At 43.7% G+C, this 19,177-nt stretch overlaps 1 protein-coding gene across 3 annotated transcripts; it reads right to left on the reverse strand.

Moving 5' to 3' along the window:
- Positions 1–6,299: 6,299 nt before the first annotated feature.
- Positions 6,300–17,678, reverse strand: LOC106566977 (SRSF protein kinase 1). Of its 3 annotated transcripts, none has more exons than XM_045693310.1 (12): positions 17,473–17,678; positions 11,524–11,624; positions 10,075–10,204; positions 9,908–9,995; positions 9,515–9,602; positions 9,301–9,407; positions 8,993–9,158; positions 8,706–8,782; positions 8,184–8,291; positions 7,841–7,910; positions 7,628–7,720; positions 6,300–6,900 (listed from the first exon to the last, which is right to left on the reverse strand). In XM_045693310.1, the coding sequence occupies exons 1-12, from the start codon at positions 17,523–17,525 to the stop codon at positions 6,716–6,718; spliced, it is 1,266 nt and encodes a 421-aa protein (XP_045549266.1). In that variant the 5' UTR covers positions 17,526–17,678; the 3' UTR covers positions 6,300–6,715. The 3 variants fall into 3 exon arrangements, with proteins under 3 accessions (XP_045549266.1, XP_013991162.1, XP_045549267.1); XM_014135687.2 differs by having other exon boundaries at positions 11,524–11,627; positions 17,473–17,661; XM_045693311.1 differs by having other exon boundaries at positions 6,610–7,421; positions 11,524–11,627; positions 17,473–17,662.
- Positions 17,679–19,177: the final 1,499 nt, after the last annotated feature.

The following is a 19,177-nucleotide window of genomic DNA, read 5'->3' on the forward strand; positions in this document are numbered from 1 at the left end:
AAAGTGGGAAAGAAAGAGCAAAAGACAAAGAGAAAGAATCTCCATCCTAGAAAGACTCTGTGATGAACCACAGTATGCCATGACAGCAGGAAGGATAGCCACAGGAAACCCAGATGGCCAGAGGAAACCCAGTATGAAAAAAGTATGAAAATGTATGCACTCGCTCTGGATAAGAGCATCTGCTAAATTAATCAAATGTAAATGTAAAATGTAAATGTAATGACCGACGTTTCACTTATATATGTGCTCCTGTCGTGGATGTGGATTAAGGCAGACCCCGCACCTCACTGATTCAGAGGGGTTGGGTTAAATGCGGAAGACACATTTCAGTTGAAGGCATTCAGTTGTACAACTGACTAGGTATCCCCCTTTCCCGTTCCCTTCACCCAAACAGAGCAGAGCAGAGGGGACTTGTAGACACCACATGGGCCAATATTAATATTTACAGGGATGCTTTGTTAGCCAGCCAGCCAAACCCAAATACCCTGAAACAAAAGGTGGAGGGAGAGTGGAAGAAAGAAAAGCAGATCAGCGGCTGTAATGAAAAGAGGAAAAAACAAATTGTCAGAACGCCTCAACCCATTTTTTTGTAGAGTTCACGGGTGGGAAGCAGTCTATAAATACAGACTGTAGAGATGTTGGGTTGTCACTAAGAAATTACAGTAGCTGCAGGTGGATGTGCTCCCAAGTTCTCTTCATAGGCACCATCCCATCTGTCTTGGTGTGAAGAGTTAGTTGAAGACTTTTCCAAACAAAACATTTTAATAATTGAAAATCCAGCTTTTGTCAGTGGATGTCAGTGGATGTTGCGTCTGGGGAGTGCGGTCACCCCATCATGGTCATGCTCATTGTTGTGGACTGCGTGCCTGTCTCTCATCCTCCTATGGAGCTGTGGTCTGTCCCAGGCCTCCATGTATTACTCCAGAGGTATGACCTGCTCGCACACTCTCCCGACAGCTGCTGCTAATTCTGATAACAACAGTGATACTGAATGTTTAATGGAATGGGATCTGATAAAAACATGATATTTTGAAAGTGGATTGGGTTTTTTTTTGTTTTCTTTTGTAGCTTAGTGCTATTCTGCTTACAGTACTTGTACCACTGGCACCTGTAAGTTTGCAAAATCATGGAATCAAACTAGATTTTTTTTTAACACAGCCTACCTTAGCTCCATATGTTGTCCCAGTGGGTTGGCAGAGGAGCCCTGCCTGCCCAGGGCTAATGTATGTCTAACACTTTCACAGTGACTGGTGCTGCAGGTGATGATGGGACGACTTGCCCCTCTTCTCTACTTCTGAGGGTGTTTGTGTTTATCTGACCGTTATCTGGCCTAAAGGGCTCCTCATGTTAGATCTGCTTCTCTCAAGGTGAAAAATGTGTTCCATGAGGCTTTTTGGTGCCAGCCTATATTCTGTAGGGACAAGGGGAACTCAGCCATGAAGTGTGATCTCAACACTGGAGGGCAAATACAGGATCAAGCCTAAATGTTTTAAACACATCTGTCCTGTCTGGCATATGAGAACAGTCACTTACCCTTTTTATCTGCAGGTTGACATGTATTGTCATGAATCTTTACTACCTGGAGGCAGAACTGAGCTTGCAGGGCCAGCTGCAAAGTCAACATGGTCTATATCGTAAAAATGAAAACCAAAAATTAGGTTTTTGGTCTTCATTTAAGGTTCATGTTAGGAATTAGGGTTAGCGCTGTGGTTAAGGTAAGGGTTTAGGTTAGGGTTAAGTTTAAAATCGGATTTTATGGCTTTGTGGCTGTGGCAGTTAGGGACCACTCTGCAGAGCTGCCTCCAGAACAAGATTCATGACAATAAATGCCAACCTGCTTTTTATCTCCATTTCATGTCAACAGGTAAATGCACGTACAAAGACAAGCTCTTCAAGGTGGGAGCATCCTTCCAAAGAGGCTGTGACAAGTGCGTTTGTCATGAGTTTGGCTTCTTCTGCTTTTCGTGAGTAAAACTGTGCCAAATCATGAAAATGTTGTCACATTTGTACATATCAAGAAATCAATCATCCTGAGCAATGGTTTATCACATCCGGCACATGTTAATGTTGCATAAAAACTCATGTCTTGTGTATGTTCTGTGTGGCTACAGGGTCGTCTACAAGCTCAGCCCAGAGCTGGAGTGACGGGCCTATAGCTGGATCGGTTGATTATCCAGCATTCCATGCCTCTGTCTGCAGAATATAGAGAGAGCGAGAACTGTCAATATCACCTTCAGAGATGGTCAATCTATTGTACAGCTTCACATTGATACAACATCTTTCCCTAATGAAATAAGTGTAATATAGTTTTTCTTCCAGGACCTAATTGCTGTACTTGCATACAGTTCCAGTGTATTGGGTTCAATCTAAGTTCATTCAGATAGTGATCTTATCTGTTCTGATGTTCACACCCAAGGGCTCTATTCATTTGTTAATGCTTGCTCAAGAATGAGATTGCTCATAAATGGTTGGTTGTTGTAAAAACATCAACATCTTTTTGTCTTAAAAACATTTTTATATGTATATGCTTGTAAAATAAATGTTATTATTATTTTTCCATTAGAGCTCCCTCTTACATAACCCTGACGTTCTTATTCCATACACAATATTGTCTTCCAACATATCTTCTAGAATGTCATGACCTACTTCTATTGAAAATCAGACAAAAACAAACCTATTTTCTTAACAGATGGAAAACCATACCTTATAAATAATACTATCAATTTAAAGGTACATTTAGTTGAAAGGTACAGTACATTTAGTTTGGATCAAATTGTATTTAATGTGCTCTACTATCACTGACTTTTCTGATAAGTTCTTTATAGAGGAAAATGTACTACAACTTGTGATATGTGGTTGTCTCACCTAGCTATCTTGTCTCACCTAGCTATGTAAGTCTCTCTGGATAAGAGTGTCTGCTAAATGACTACAATGTCATGTAAATGGAATTCAGTATGAGCCAGTGAAGCTTGATCATTATTCTGTTAGCATAGAACAGATCTAGTGAAACAAATCCGACATCTGGCAAGCAAACACATTACATTTACTCTAGCCCTGATCAGAATAATCAACTAACCTAAATCACATTTTATTAGTCACATACACATGGTTAGCAGTAGTTAATGTGAGTGTAGCGAAATGCTTGTGCTTCTAGTTCCGACAGCGCAGTAATATCTAACAAGTAATCTAACAATTTCCAACAACTACCTTAATACACACAAATCTAAAGGGGTGAAAGAGAATATGTACATATAAATATATGGATGAGCGATGGCCAAGCGGCATAGGCAAGGTGCAATAGATGGTATAAAATACAGTATATACCGTACATATATGAGTAATGTAAGATATGTAAACATTACTAAAGTGGAATTATTTAAAGTGGCATTGTTTAAAGTGACTAGTGATCAATTTATTAAAGTGGCCAGTGATTGGGTCTCACTGTGTAGGCAGCAGCCTCTCTGAGTTAGTGATTGCTGTTTAGCAGTCTGATGGCCTTGAGATAGAAGCTGTTTTTCAGTCTCTCAGTCCCTGCTTTGATGCACCTGTACTGACCTTGCCTTCCAGATGACTGCGGTGTGAACAGGCAGTGGCTTGGGTGGTTGTTGTCCTTGATCTTTTTGGCCTTTCTGTGACATCGGGTGCTGTAGGTGTCATGGAGAGCAGGTAGTTTGCCCCCAGTGAAGCGCTGTGCAGACCGCACCACCCTCTGGAGAGTCTTGCGGTTGAGGGCGGTGCAGTTACCGTACCAGGCTGTGATACAGCCCGACAGGATGCTCTCAATTGTGCATCTGTAAAAGTTTGTCAGGGTTTTGGGTGACAAGCCAAATTTCTTCAGCCTCCTGAGGTTGAAGAGGCGCTGCTGCGCCTTCTTCACCACACTGTCTGTGTGGGTGGACCATTTCAGTTTGTCTGTGATGTGTACACCAAGGAACTTAAAACTTTCCACCTTCTCCACTGCTGTCCCTTCGATGTGGATAGGGGGTGCTCCCTCTGCTGTTTCCTGAAGTCCACAATCATCTCCTTTGTTTTGTTGATGTTGAGTGAGAGGTTGTTTTCCTGACACCACACTCCGTGTGCCCTCAACTCCCCCCTGTAGGCTGTCTTGTCGTCGTTGGTAATCAAGCTCACTACTGTTGGGTCGTCTGCAAACGTGATGACTGAGTTGGAGGTGTGCATGGCCACGCAGTCGTGAGTGAACAGGAAGTACAGGAGGTGGCTGAGCACGCACCCTTGTGGGGACCAAGTGTTGAGGGTCAGCGAAGTTGAGAAGTTGTTTCCTACCTTCACCATCTGGGGGCGGCCCGTCAGAAAGTCCAGGACCCAATTGCCCAGGGCCTCCAGCTTGATGATGAGCTAGGAGGGTACTATGGTGTTGAATGCTGAGCTGTAGTCAATGAACAGCATTCTTACATAGGTATTCCTCTTGTCCAGATGGGATAGGGCAGTGTGCAGTGTGATGGCGATTGTATCATCTGTAGACCTGTTGGGGTGGAATGCAAACTGAAGTGGGTCTAGGGTGGCCGGTATGGTGGAGGTGATATGATTTTTGACTAGTCTCTCAAAGCACTTCATGATGACAGAAGTGAGTGCTATGGGGCGGTAGTCATTTAGATCAGTTATCTTTGCCTTCTTGGGTACAGGAACAATGGTGGCCATCTTGAAGCATGTGGGGACAGCAGACTGGGATAGGGAGTGATTGAATATATCCGTAAACACACCAGCCAGCTGGTCTGCGCATGCTCTGAGGACGCGACTAATGATGCCATCTGGGCCAGCAGCCTTGTGAGGGTTAACACGTTTAAACGTTTTACTCACGTTGGCCACGGAGAAGGAAAGGGGGGGTGCAGTCCTTGTTAGCGGACCGTGATGGTGGCGCTGTATTATCCTCAAAGCGGGCAAAGAAGGTGTTTAGTTTGTCTGGAAGCGTGACGTCGGTGTCTGTGACGTGGCTGGTTTTCTTTTTGTAGTCCGTGATTTCCTGCAGACCCTGCCACATACGTCTCGTGTATGAGCCGTTGAATTGCGACTTCACTTTATCCCTGTACTGGCATCCACGGTTTCTGGTTAGGGTAAGCTTTAATAGTCACAGTGGGTACAACATTTCTAATGCACTTCTTTATAAACTCACTCACCGAGTCAGTGTATAAATCGATGTTATCTATCTCTTGGGAGATAATATGGCCGGCATTTGATTGTAAGGAATTCTAGGTCGGGTGAGCAGAAGGACTTGAGTTCCTGTATGTTGTTATGATTACACCATGAGTCGTTAATCATGAAGCATACACCCCTGCCCTTCCTCTTCCCAGAGAGGAGTTTATCTCTGTCGGCGCGATGCATGGAGAAGCCCGGTGGCTGAACAGATTCCGACAACATATCCCGAGAGAGCCATGTTTCCTTGAAACAGAGAATGTTGCAATCTCTGATGTCTCTCTGGAAGGCAACCCTTGCTCGAATTTCATCTACCTTGTTGTCAAGAGACTGGACATTGGCGAGTAGTATACTCGGGAGCGGTGGGCGATGTGCACGTCTACGGAGCCTGACCAGGAGGCCGCTCCATCTGCCTCTCCGTCTGCAGCGCCGTTGTTTTGGGTCGGCTTCTGGGATTAGGTCCATTGTCCTGGGTGGTGGTCCAAACAGAGGATCCGCTTCGGGATTGTAATGTTGGTAAATTGACGTCGCTATTTGTCACGGCTGTTTAAAGGATCGGACCAAAGCGCAGAATGGTTGTAGTTACACATTTAATATTACCCTGAAATGTTGCAATACACCAAATACTTGAAACAACAAAACAAACCGTGACGCAGAGAGAAATACACACTACTAAAAAAATGAACAACCTACAAACACAGGTGGAAAAACCCCCTACATAAATATGATCTCCAATTAGAGACAATAAGAACCGGCTGCCTCTAATTGGAGATCATCCCAACAACCCCAACATAGAAATAGAAACCTAGAAAACCACATAGAAACAGATAACAAGAAAACCACCCCCTGACCTACTCTACTATAGAAAATGACATCTTACAAGGGTCAGGACGTGACAATATTGTATCCAATAGTTCTTCCCGGCTGTATGTAATAAGACTTAAGATTTCCTGTGTTAACAATGTAAGAAATAATACATAAAAAAATAAAAAATACTGCATAGTTTCCTAAGGACTCGAAGCGAGGCGACCATCTCTGTCAACGCCATCTTGCACTAAGTATCTACCATCATCTTGGGGAAACTACAAGTAGACGAAAAAGAGAAGGCATGCAGATGTAAGCCCAAAAGAGACAATGGAAACAATACATTTCTAGCAAAACATGATTTATTGTATGCTGTAAAAAAGAACTACAAATATACAGTAGTACCATTGGCGCAGTGCACTGTGCAGCACAGCTGTGGAAAGTCTTGAGCACAAGTACTACATTTCAGTAAATCATACAACACTTATATAAGTTTGTACTTCATACATTCATTACACTACAGATAATCAAGTGCCCCATACGTTTATCAGAAGAGACAAATCTAGTCTTACTTAATGAATGAACATAAAATAGTACATTTCACCCGGAACATTGGCATCGAGCCAATTGGCAAAATGTATACTGTCTATCCTTCCCGTAGTCTTAGTGACTCAGCACCACTGTGTTTGTCTCTGCATAACACATTTATATAACACATTTATCTACTAGCTTGGTATCAAGTTGGCTCCAGGGCCAGGGTTCAGGAGCTAAGCCATGGGTGCAGGAGACACTGGGCAGCACTAGCCCTCCTCTCCGGCTGGAAGTCCAACATATGCAACAGGAAGTCAGAGAACAGAGAGGCCTCCTTCAGCATGAAGTGGTATTTCTCCACCAACACCTCATATAGACCCCAGGGCCGCAGCACTCCGATATGACGCATGTCACCTGGGAGAACACATGATAGAGAGGAGGAAAGACAGTGGAGGTAAATAAAAGAGAGCTTTGTGACTTGGAAAGAAAATGCATTCTTTGTAGGTTTGACTTCACAAAAAAAGTACACTATGATTTGTCAAAATGAGCATCTGCAAGGGGGCCTCCCGAGTGACGCAGCGGTCTGAGGCATCACTACAGATCCTGGTTCGAACCCAGGCTGTGTCACAGCCGGCCGTGACCAGGAGACCCATGAGGCAGTGCACAAATCTCCCAGCGTCGTCCAGGTTAGGGGAGGGTTTGGCCGGCCAGGTTTTCCTTGTCTCATTGCACTCTAGCGACTCATGGTGTCGGGTGGGGCGCCTGCAAGCTGACTTCGGTTCCCAGCTGGACGGTGTTTCCTCCGACACATTGGTGTGCTCCTTGACTTGGCAACTTTCCCAGGGTATGGACAGCAGTGTGTCAAGAAGCAGTGCGGCTTGGCAGGGTCGTGTTTCAGAGGACGCATGTCTCTCGACCTTCGCCTCTCCCGAGTCCTTAGGGGAGTTGCAGTGATGGGACAAGACTAACTACCAATTGGTTATCACAAAATTGGGGAGAAAAATGGGTAAATTACCACAACAAAATAAATAATAATAAAAAAATATATATAAAAAAAATGAGAATCTGCAACATTTACATCAAAAAGTCCTTTCTCTACATTGTAACAATTGATCATTTTCAAAGCAAATCCTTCACTCACCTTTGCGATTGAAGTACTCCATGGAATACTTGCCAGACAAGGCTACTGCTGCTGGGACTTTGCCAAGGAGCTCTATTATGTGAGCGATGTGGTCTGGAGGGAACAGAACCAAAACCCCACTGGATAAACAATTATGCAAAAGTCACAAAGTGGACACAATGTTATCTCCATTGAATCCTATGTCAATATTTGTCACGCCTAATATCGACATACCTTCCTCTAAAGAAAAGGTCTTCCCAGCTTTGGGCTCAAATAATGAATCCCCAGTGACCAACTCAAAAGCCTAGAATAAAAAGAAGAAGAATTGAATTGCCTGGAACTATTCTGTAGTGGCATCTATCTATTAAGCTTAGTGCTAAAGAAGTGGGTGAATTTGTCTTGATGTAAAGCGTGCTGGTAGACTGGAAGGGTAACTGAACGGCACAAGAGTTAAGTGATGCAAGTGAATCAGAGGAGACAGGAGATAACATGGTTTTACTTCAGTGAAGCTGCAAACAGATTCAGACTATAAGTGTTGTTGCTGATGTGTTGGTTGTATGGTGGTTGTCTCTCTTACCATGCAGGCTACACTCCAGATGTCTGCTGGTGGGCCATAGTCAGAGCCCAATAGAACCTCTAGTGAGCGGTACTGACGGGTCTGGATTTCCTCACAGAAATGTTTGTACTGGAATGTCACACAGAGCAAAGGCAGCGTGTGAAATACAGTCCTGACCCCAGGGCGGTATCCCACATTAGTTACTCTTATTTTGTAACCAACTACTGAATACGAATGGCAACGGTTCATAAAGATGTCGGAATTCAGATATGACGTCAATGTTTTAGCGCTATCCACTGAGTTTTTAAACTATGGCGTGCGACATGGTTCCACGCACCAATAAATCAGCACAATCTACTTTTGCGGTTTTTGAAATTGGCTGCTTCTTGGAGCTAAAATTGGGTCATGTTTACTGTGCTAATGACTATACAAAAAAAAGAGTAACAGAGAGCAATGTACAACATGAAATTAGTAAATGAGGTATTTGTAGTAAGTGCTTGGGGGACGCTATTTCACAACCGATGACTGACTGATCATACCCACCACCCAACAGGAGCTTCCCAGGTCAGCAATCTTTACTGTGATTTCCTTCAGACTGATGGGAGTGACCAGGTCCTTCTCTGAATAGACAGTAAGAGATAAACAACATACAGTACAGGGTTATGATCTGATTTAAACACTTCAACAGCATACTGGACACAGACAATCTGAAGTGACATAGAAACAGAATACTAGCCTTAATGTACAGTAAACAGATTCATTTTCTGGTCCACTCAGTCATATGACCTTACAGAGTTCTATAACATCTGTAGCTGGACAGTGAACACTACCTGCTGTGCTCCTTGACTTGGCATCTTTCCCAGGGTATGGACAGGCACTGCCCCCTGCTGTCTGTTTTGGGTTCTGCTCCTCCAAACATAACAGTACATTCTCAGGCTTGATGTCCGTGTGGATGATTTTACATTGAGTGTGCAGGTAGTCCAATGCCTGAAGAACCTACAGGGAAAGAGTGATGGCACTGTGAACTCCAAACAACTCCTGCATCAAACTAAAGATGCATTCATTAATGTAGTGATTCGATAATGACAGCCCAGCTGTTTCTACTCATCTCATACTATGAACTCTGTCACTCTTTTACCTGAGCAATGACCTGTTTGACCCAAGACAGCGATAGCCCTGGGTTTCCAAAACAGACTTGCCAACACCGGAGGTCTGGTCCCAGCAGCTCCAGCACTAGGCATACATCTACACACAGGAGGTCAAGGAACCAAACACACTCCCTACGGCGTCAGATTTTGCTGCAGGTTTGTGTGCGTGTGTGTGTCATGACTATGCAGTCTGAGAAAGGATACGAACCCCGTTGACCCCAGCTATCTTAAACTCATCCAGCAGTTGGACTATCCTCCGGCTTTGGAGGTGACGAGCAGTGGGACCACTGGCCTGCGGGGGTGAGAGGCAGAGGCGGGTGAGAGAGGTCAGAGTCAGGGTCCGGACTATACTGGTCGAGTACTTGTTTAAATAGAGAGAGATGGGTCTGTATGAGACAAGGAAGAAAAATAATGAACCATGAAAGCATGGGTGGATGTGAATAAGTGGTAGTGACAGAAAAATAACATGTGGACTAAGAGCAAAAAGTGTTGTTCATGTATGCCCTATTGCCCTTAGAGAAGAGTTAGGGGTGAGGATGAGAAAGTGATAGAGGAAGCAGAGAAAGACAAAGAAGAGAGACAAAAAGGGAGACTCACACAGCGTAGCAGAGTCAATTCGTCTTGCCCAGCCTGTGTGAATCCTTCTCCACTCTTCAAAACCTTCACGGCCACTCGCCTGCCCAACCTGCACATACAGAGACTGTTTAAATCACACTGGAGCTTTTCCTATATGACAAGAAGAAGATATTTGAGTAAATCCTCACACAGCAACATAGTGAATGAACCTGAGGTCCAAGCAGAGCCATACAGTGGAGAAGTATCCCCAGCCCAACTTAGACAGAACCTTGTATCTCCTGTTGAAGGTGTCTCCAATGTGAACAGGGTGGTACCCCCCTATTGAAACATACAGGATGACAGCAAATAGTTATTACTACAACTTTTTATTTTTTTATTTTATTTCACCTTTACTTAACCAGGTAGGCCAGTTGAGAACAAGTTCTCATTTACAATGGCGACCTAGCCAAGATAAAGCAAAGCAGTGCGACAAAAACAACAACACAGAGTTACACATAAACAAACGTACAGTCTATAACACAACAGAAAAATCTATGTACAGTGTGTGCAAATGTAGAAGAATAGGGAGGTAAGGCAGTAAAAAGGCCATAGAGGCAAAATAATTACAAATTTAGCATTAACACTGGAGTGATAGATGTGCAGATGATGATGTGCAAGTAGAGATACTGGGTTGCAAAAGAGCAAGAGGATAAATAACAATATGGGGATGAGGTAGTTGGGTGTGCTATTTACAGATTGGCTGTAACAGCTGATGCTTAAAGTTAGAGAGGGAGATATAAGACTCCAGCTTCAGTGTTTTTTGCAATTTGTTCCAGTCATTGGCAGCAGAGAACTGGAAGGAAAGGCGGCCAAAGTAAGTGTTGGCTTTGGGGATGACCAGTGAAATATACCTGCTGGAGCGCGTACGACGGGTGAGTGCTGCTGGTGACCAGTGTGCTGAGATAAGGCAGGGCTTTACCTAGCAAAGACTTATAGATAACCTGGAGCCAGTGGGCTTGGCGACGAATATGTAGTGAGGGCCAGCCAACGAGAGCATACAGGTCACAGTGGTGGGTAGTATATGGGGCTTTGGTGACAAAACGGATGGCACTGTGATAGACTACATCCAGTTTGCTGAGTAGAGTGTTGGAGGCTATTTTGTAAATGACATCATGATAGTCAGTGATAGTCAGTTTTACTAGGGCATGTTTGGCAGCATGAGTGAAGGAGGCTTTGTTGCAAAATAGGAAGCCACATCTAGATTTAATTTTGGATTGGAGATGCTTAATGTGAGTCTGGAAGGAGAGTTTACAGTCTAACCAGACACCTAGGTATTTTTAATTGTCCACATATTCTAAGTCAGAACCGTCCAGAGTAGTGATGCTAGTCAGGCGGGCGGGTGCGGGCAGCAACCGGTTGAAGAGCATGCATTTAGTTTTACTAGCATTTAAAAGCAGTTGGAGGCCACGGAAGGAGAGTTGTATGGCATTGAAGATCGTCTGGAGGCCACGGAAGGCCTCCAACTACTGTATTTACTGTGTAAACACAGTACTCAACACAGTAAATACTATGTTGAAACAGACTATGTGTATGCTGAAAGGGAGTGAATAGGACAACAAGACATGTAAGGAGAAAGACAGAGTAGACCCATATCAGACCATGGCAGTATTCTCGGGGGTCCTCTCTGTCCAGTGACTCCTCTGGCTCTAGCTGTTCCAAACGACTCAGCTTATCAAGTCCATTGGATGTCCCAGGTTTACTGCTGCAACAAACACACACATGCTAATACACTTACACAGACACATACTGTCTACACACTGTACACACTGTCAACCTATCTGATCCCACACAGGGCAGAGATGTGACCCCTCTGTGTCTAATTCAGTGTCGGGTTGCTGGGAGCAGACAGGGTGAGACTACTTTTAGACACTTCCCTGGCTGTTCACATGGATACCCAGCCGACAGAACTCAGAATGGGTCTCAGATGTTTAATAGACGTGCCACTATAGTCTACAGCCAGATGGAGTAGATGCGGTGGCAACCCGTCATTCAGGGCAGGTGGGGTAGAGCCCCACCTGTTTTGAGCGGCACATTTTTTGCAAAACAAATTCAAAATAAATTAATTAAGTTGACAATCTACTGGAAAATACTGTTTAATCCATGTCACATGAAGAGAAATTAGAGTTAAAATGATTCGGTGCTCATCGGCCATTGGACATAAACAGGGTAGAAATCGCAAATTCAACAATGAGTGGTTTGGAAGGAATCAGTGACAGTGGCTAACTGCAAGCGTAGCAAATAAATCACTAGCCTGCTATTCAGTGCAGTGGCTGTGTGGTCCCAACTCTGGGATTAAGTGTCTATTTTCCAAGTTTAAAATTATAAACATTCAACATTGGCCATGCTGTCAATGAAGCATGATTTGTGCTGAGCGCAAAACAACTGTTAACTCGCAACTGCGAAAACTTGACTTCAGTGAGTTCAAGACAACTGGGAATTCCGGAAAAAAAAAAGACCGCCGACTGGGAAATACATTTTGAACCGTCATCCAACTTGGAACTCTTTCTAGAGCTACAACCTAAAGATCAATGATGTCATCATGATTCAACCCAGTTGTCTTGAAAGCACCATAAAGCCAGACTTTGATGACAAAATTTGCCCACGAAAGACCGCCGTGCCACCTTCCTGTTCAAGTGAGCACAGCACAACAAGGTGAGTCCAAAAATGTCTTGTATGCTACTGTAAAAATTACATAATATACCAGGGAGATGTATACTGTAGCTAGGAAAGTAATACTAAGTGTATGTTGTGTAGTAAGCTGTTACTAGCCCATGTGCTTCACCCTGGCAGTAAATTAGGCTGAATGAACGGTTTCGCTGCCAGACAAGGCTCCGCTGATACCACTGCTACACCTGGCTAAGAAGTTGGGACAGCTTTATGTAGGACCTAACAGTTTGTGGGCACCATGTAACGGTTGTCAGGTATAGAGGACCAAAACACAGCAGGAATGTGGATGCTCATCTTGTTATTTATTTTAAATAAAAAGAACACCAAAATAACAAAACGAAGAACTCACAAACAACAAAACAGTCTTGTCATGCTCACACATGCAAAACAAGAAATAATCTCCCACAACACTACACCAAACAATTACCCATATATAGGACTCTCAGAGGCAACGAGAAAGCACCTGCCTCCAATTGAGAGTCCAACCCCCCCATTAACCTACACAGAAATACCACAAACCAGAAAGAACATAGAAGTACAAAACATAGAACATAAAACCAAAACCGGGAAATAATAAATCAAACACCCTACTACAAAAATCACCACAAACAAAAATACCCTCTGCCACGTCCTGACCAAACTACAATAACAAATAACTCTTATACTGGTCAGGATGTGACAGTATTCCCCCCCCCCCAAAGGTGCAGACCCCGGATGCACCTCATAAATAAAAAATTAAAAAATCCCCCTAAACTAAAGGGAGGGTGGCTGCAGTCACCGACGGCACTTGTGCTACACCCCCCCTCCCCAACCCACCTATACAGGAGGTGGTTCTGGCTCCGGCCTACTGTCCTCCAGAATGCAGACAGACTAGATCAGTTTCGGGCCGTAGGCAGACCTCTTCCGTTCCACACTGTAGGCAGACTCATTTGAAACAGTTACTCATATTTAGTTCCGGGTCACAGGCACACTGTTGCCGGATACTCTGGACTGCACACTGTTGCCGGATACTCTGGACTGCACACTGTTGCCGGATACTCTGGACTGCACACTGTTGCCGAACTCGCGAGGCTGGGCTGACGCACTGGAAGCCTGATGCGTGGTGCTGGAGGTATCAGCCTGGGAACATGCACCTCAGGGCTAGTGCGGGGAGCGGGAACAGGCCGAGTCGGACTGGGTTGACGCACTGGAAGCCTGATGCGTGGTGCTGGTACTGGAGGTATCAGCCTGGGAACACGTACCTCAGGGCTAGTGCGGGGAGCGGGAAAAGGACGAGTCGGACTGGGCTGCCGCACTGGAAGCCTGATGCATGGTGCTGGTACTGGAGGTATCAGCTTGGGAACACGCACCTCAGGGCTAGTGCGGGGAGCGGGAACAGGCCGAGTCGGACTGGGTTGACGCACTGGAAGCCTGATGCGTGGTGCTGGTACTGGAGGTATCAGCCTAGGGGTTCGCACTTCAGGACTAGTGCAGGGAGCGGGAACAGGACGAGTTGGACTGGGCTGACGAACTGGAGCTGCTACTATCTTCACCAGACAGCTAGCAGGCACCTCAGGACTAGTATAAAACATTAACTCAGGTGATATCATTAGGACACGCTCTGTAGGGCGAAAGTCATGCCTAATACACCAACACAGTAGATCTCTCATCCTATCAACTCCTTTATAGTCTGTTTCTCTCACCTCCAATTTTACCCCGACTAGCTCTGGTTCCATCCTCGGCTCCGCCGATCTGTCCGTGTGCCCCCCCCAAAAAAAATTATTGGGGCTGCCTCTCCGGTTTCCTCGCCAGTCGTGTACCCCGGTAGCGTTCCCAGTCCTCACCAGACTTCCTCCATGGGCCCTCTCCGGCCAGAATCTGCTCCCATGTCCATTTCTCCCGCCAGTCCATATCGAATTCCCCTTGCTCCTTACTCCGCTGCTTGGTCCATTTGTGGTGGGAGATTCTGTAACGGTTGTCGTCAGGTATAGAGGACCAAAACTCAGCAGGAATGTGGATGCTCATCTTGTTATATATTTTAAATAAAAAGAACTCACAAACAAAACAAAGAACTCACAAACAACAAAACAGTCTTGTCATGCTCACACATGCAAAACATGAAACAATCTCCCACAACACTACACCAAACAATTACCCATATCTAGGACTGTCAATCAGAGGCAACGAGAAAGCACCTGCCTCCAATTGAGAGTCCAACCCCCCATTAACCTACACATAGAAATACCACAAACCAGAAAGAACATAGAAGTACAAAACATAGGACATAAACCAAAACCCGGAAATAATAAATCAAATACCCTAATACAAAAATCACCACCCCGAACCACATAAACAAAATACCCTCTGCCACGTCCTGACCAAACTACAATAACAAATAACCCTTATACTGGTCAGGACGTGACACACCATTTGTCACCGTTATAGTGCAATTAATGTATTGTTTAGTGTTGTGTTGTGTAGTGGTTTTGCTGGCAAGCATCCCACGTATTATTATTTTTTTGCCCCACCAAGATTTACATGCTAAAATCACCACTGACTACATGTACCTCACTGTGACCCTCCGTAAAAGAGGTAAAGGTCAAATTCATTAGGATATGCTGTATCAGGTTAGTGTACTATAAATATTGTCTTGTGTAGATCTGTCAATTATTGCTCCTTTTCTGAATCATTTATTTATAGTCAAATATCCTCTCCAGGACAGTCTCTGAATGTTGTGGCTCCAGTTCAGAGCATGGACATTGACAGACCCAGTGAAACTCTAAACTGTCATTCACCTCCACAGGCACTAAAATAATGCACACATTCTCATTGTGTGCCAGGCAAGCTATACATGGAGCCCCTGCCTCTTTGGCCATGGAAAAAAAGGTTAGGGTCAAGCTATAAATTGGTTTCCTTTTACTGAGGCCAACAACTAGTCTGGGTACAAGTCTTTTTAGCTAACATTCAACTTCTTGCCTCTCCATGTCATTGTCAAAGAGACTGGCCTTGAGGCAATGTCAATGTTCAGTTATGCAGCTGGGTTTATGGCGGAGTTGCTCATTGGTCGATGGAAATAATAACATTAATATTTTACATGAAAAAATGTGGAACCTCGAAAATAGAACTTTAATTATAACAAAGTCAAAAACAAACATTTAGCTGTTAACTAGGCAAGTTATTGTATTATGAGGCTTACAATCAAACCAGACAGGTTTTGTGGTTGGAATGTATTTAGTTTGAGAAGTTAGACTTCAGCTAGCGACTTTTGTCAGATTGGTATCATCTGGACAAAAAAAATGGTTGCTTAGCAACCAGGTACCAACATGTTCTGTGGTGAAAAACAGTTATCCAGTACCAATTAAGTGATGATGTCCTTGAAGCCGGTGTTTGGAGGATAGGTTGGCCCGGTTGTTGCCAATATATCCTCCAAACACCGGCTTCGAGGGCATTATCACTTTTATACAACGGGTTACCAACATATTCAAATAATGATTGACATATTTTCATTAAAAACATTTTATGAATTTATTCATACTATTTAATCCTTCCACAAGATATAGTCCCGAAGATAGAGTCCTGTCACAAATCTAGGCCTGGTCGTTCATTCTATCGGTTCAGTTGCTAGAGACGCGACACAGTCATTCAGTCTTTTTGTTCTGTATCTATGGACGCGACCCAGTCGTTCGTTCGAGATGTTCCATTGCCATACTGGCTGGCAACGTTCTTATCTCTTGATTGCTATATAGTCAACTACGGCTAATTTACAGTCACGTCAAAAAGCCAGAATAACAGCAAAGTAGCTTCATTTGCATTTGTTGAAGCTGTTTTCTAGAGACATTTATTTTGATACATCCCTAACAATGAGTTAATGAGGTGTGATTTTGCCTGGCATAAAACATGTGCTCACTCGTCAGGACACTGTTGTTCAAAAGAGCTAGCCAACAACACAGCTAACACAATCACTTCAAACTGAAGCTGGAAAGACGGCAAACTTGCTGCACTTTGTTTCTTTTGACCTTTTTTCAATTTACATTTCTTTGTATATATCCATAAAAATGATGCCAGCTGATTCATGATTTTGACTGGTTGAGAAACGCTGCCTGCCTGTCTGTCTTGTCCTGATTCCAGACTCGTTCATTACTATGGTACAAGTGGAGATCAAATTTGAATATTGAAATAATGTTGCAAATGTTGGAGAGACAGAAAGCAAAGTTTATACAAATATGTTGAAAACGAAATGTTAGTCTAAAAGAAATGTTAGATAATGTCTAGATGATTTTTATAGTTGAGATCATGTTTATAAATAGCTGATGAGACAGTGGATTGCACAGTCAGATGGAACAGAGTAAATAGGCATTTTAGTGTCACAGATTTAGCCGGTGGTAACTTGTGGAATAGACACCAGCTGGAATGCGGTTTTAATCAATCAGCATTCAGGATTAGACCCACCCATTGTATAATATTTGGATAATCGTTGTGATTGGAGGATAGCTGTGAGGGTTATCGAATCAGGATCAGCTCCTCTGTTCTCCTCAATCTCAGTAATGATAGAATGTTCATATTTGAAGATGGCAGAAAGGCTGGTCTCCTTGTTAATGACAAGGAGTGGCAAGGAGTGTAATGTTAGCTAAAGAGACTGGCACCAGGCTAGCTAACAAACCACACACAGGGTTAAAGTCCTCTGGTTAAGACCTGTTCCTCAAAAATATTTCTTAATTAAAAAGATACAAAGCTTCCACTCATTGACTATGTGACTTGCTATGAGTAACAGGTGAGTCTCACTGACAATTTAGTGGGCAGTCAGGTTACAGGTTGAGAGCTGCACCTTTCAATTAGTAATAATCATGTCAGTGTACTGTTCTAGATCTGGCATACTTAAAGTGAGAACAGATGATACTTACGTTTTTTGAGTCAACTGTACAGAAGTCTGAGCTGAGCACGTATTCCTCTCCATGACTGAGTATACAGAGCCTGTATACAGTAGGACTCTGGTTGCCTGTGACCAGTCAGCAGTGTTTATGTATGAGGAGCCGGCCAGGTCTAAACATGGAAATCCCCAACCCCCCAACTCTCTCTCTCTGTCCTCTTCTTTTGCTCTTTCTTCCCTTCACCCCCCACTCTGTTGTATATCTCTCCACAGCTGTGAAAGGGGTAGAGGGAAGAGGAAATGGCAGCTGTGTGGGGTTACTGGGGAGTTTAACGACCCCAGGCCAACAGTTCATGATCTCACAGGAACGCCAGGGCACCCCTTTTTCCACCATGTACAAATACCTGTACAAAAGTACTAACAAAGAAACAAAGACAGGAGGAAGGAGAATGAAAAACATAAATTGAAATCATACATGAAAAGCATCTTTATAAAAGTGTGTCTTCAGCAGGGATTTAAAAAGAGGCACAAGCCTGATCTCCTCTGGCAGACCATTGCAAAGTCTAGGGGTCCTAATGGAAAATGCCCAGTCTCCTGTCATTTTCAACCTAGACTTTGGAATGGTCAACAGTGCCCTGCCAGAGGATCTCAGGCTGTGCACTGGCTCATAGGGAGATAACATATCTGAGATATAGGATGGGGCTAAACCAAGCCTTAAACATGATTACTAAAATGTTAACATCTATTCTAAAAGTGACTGGTGGCCAGTGTAGAGAAATAAAAATAGTTGTGTTTAAACACACACACACACACACACACATCATATGCTGCTGCTACTCTGTTCTTTACTTCACTCTTATTATTATCTCCTGATGTCTAGTCACTTTTCCACGCCTTCATGTACATATCTACCTCAAATACCTCATACCCTGCACATTTACCTGGTACTGGTACTCCCTGTATATAGCCCCATTCTTGTGTATTTAGTTTTTTTAAAGTATTATTAATTTTAAACTATACATAGTTGGGAAGGGCTAGTCAGCAAGCATTTCACAGTTAAGTCTACACCCGTTGTATTCGGCGTGCATGTGACAAATACAATTTCATTTGATTTCATATGGTTACATTTTCTGGTGCCTGGTAAAAACCAAGCTGCAGAATTTTGAACTAAGAGTTACAGTAATCTCGGCATGAGGAAATAAAAGGTAGCTCAAGAGTATTGCACTGGACACGTGCTGTACGCTGCATTAGATTTTTCCTTCTATGGTGAAGTCATAAAAAGCTTTATCTAATTATATAATATGCTATAATCTGATTTGATCTAATTAGGAACAGTAAAAGTAGATATATGGGCTATATCATATGAGTCTTGTGTCATTGAGTTCACTTCTGTCAGTTGCTTGATGGCCACCGTGGGAAGTCAAGTCAGTGGGAAGCTACACTTCTTACACTTTCATCAGTGTTTCTACACCACCCATGGAATTGGAGAGAGGGTAAAAATATCCACGGTCACGATACAGAGGAGAGCAGGGTGAGGTCTCAGGCTTGGCTCTGCTCTTTGTGATTAATACTGGGCTGTTAACACTCTGCTCCAACACGCCACCCCGAAGACACTTCAGAAACCGCAAGGCGCACAGCGATAAACTGAAAGAAAGTTGATAGATCGGAGAGAAAGAGGCCCCAGCTTGGTTTCACTAGCCTACACGACAGGCGTGACTGTTTAATTGGTCCAAGGTGAT

This window comes from Salmo salar, chromosome ssa13 (assembly GCF_905237065.1).
Source record: "Salmo salar chromosome ssa13, Ssal_v3.1, whole genome shotgun sequence".
NCBI lineage: Eukaryota > Metazoa > Chordata > Actinopteri > Salmoniformes > Salmonidae > Salmo > Salmo salar.

Bases quoted from the DNA above. Each gene is read 5' to 3' on its own strand.
- LOC106566977 (XM_014135687.2), bottom strand. From the start codon at position 17,525: ATGGAGAGGAATACGTGCTCAGCTCAGACTTCTGTACAGTTGACTCAA. The intron at 11,628-17,472 runs GTAAGTATCATC...TGTTTGTTGCAG, and splicing joins GTACAGTTGACTCAAAAAAC to CAGTAAACCTGGGACATCCA. The intron at 6,901-7,627 runs GTGAGTGAAGGA...GTGTTCTCCCAG, and splicing joins GGAGTACTTCAATCGCAAAG to GTGACATGCGTCATATCGGA.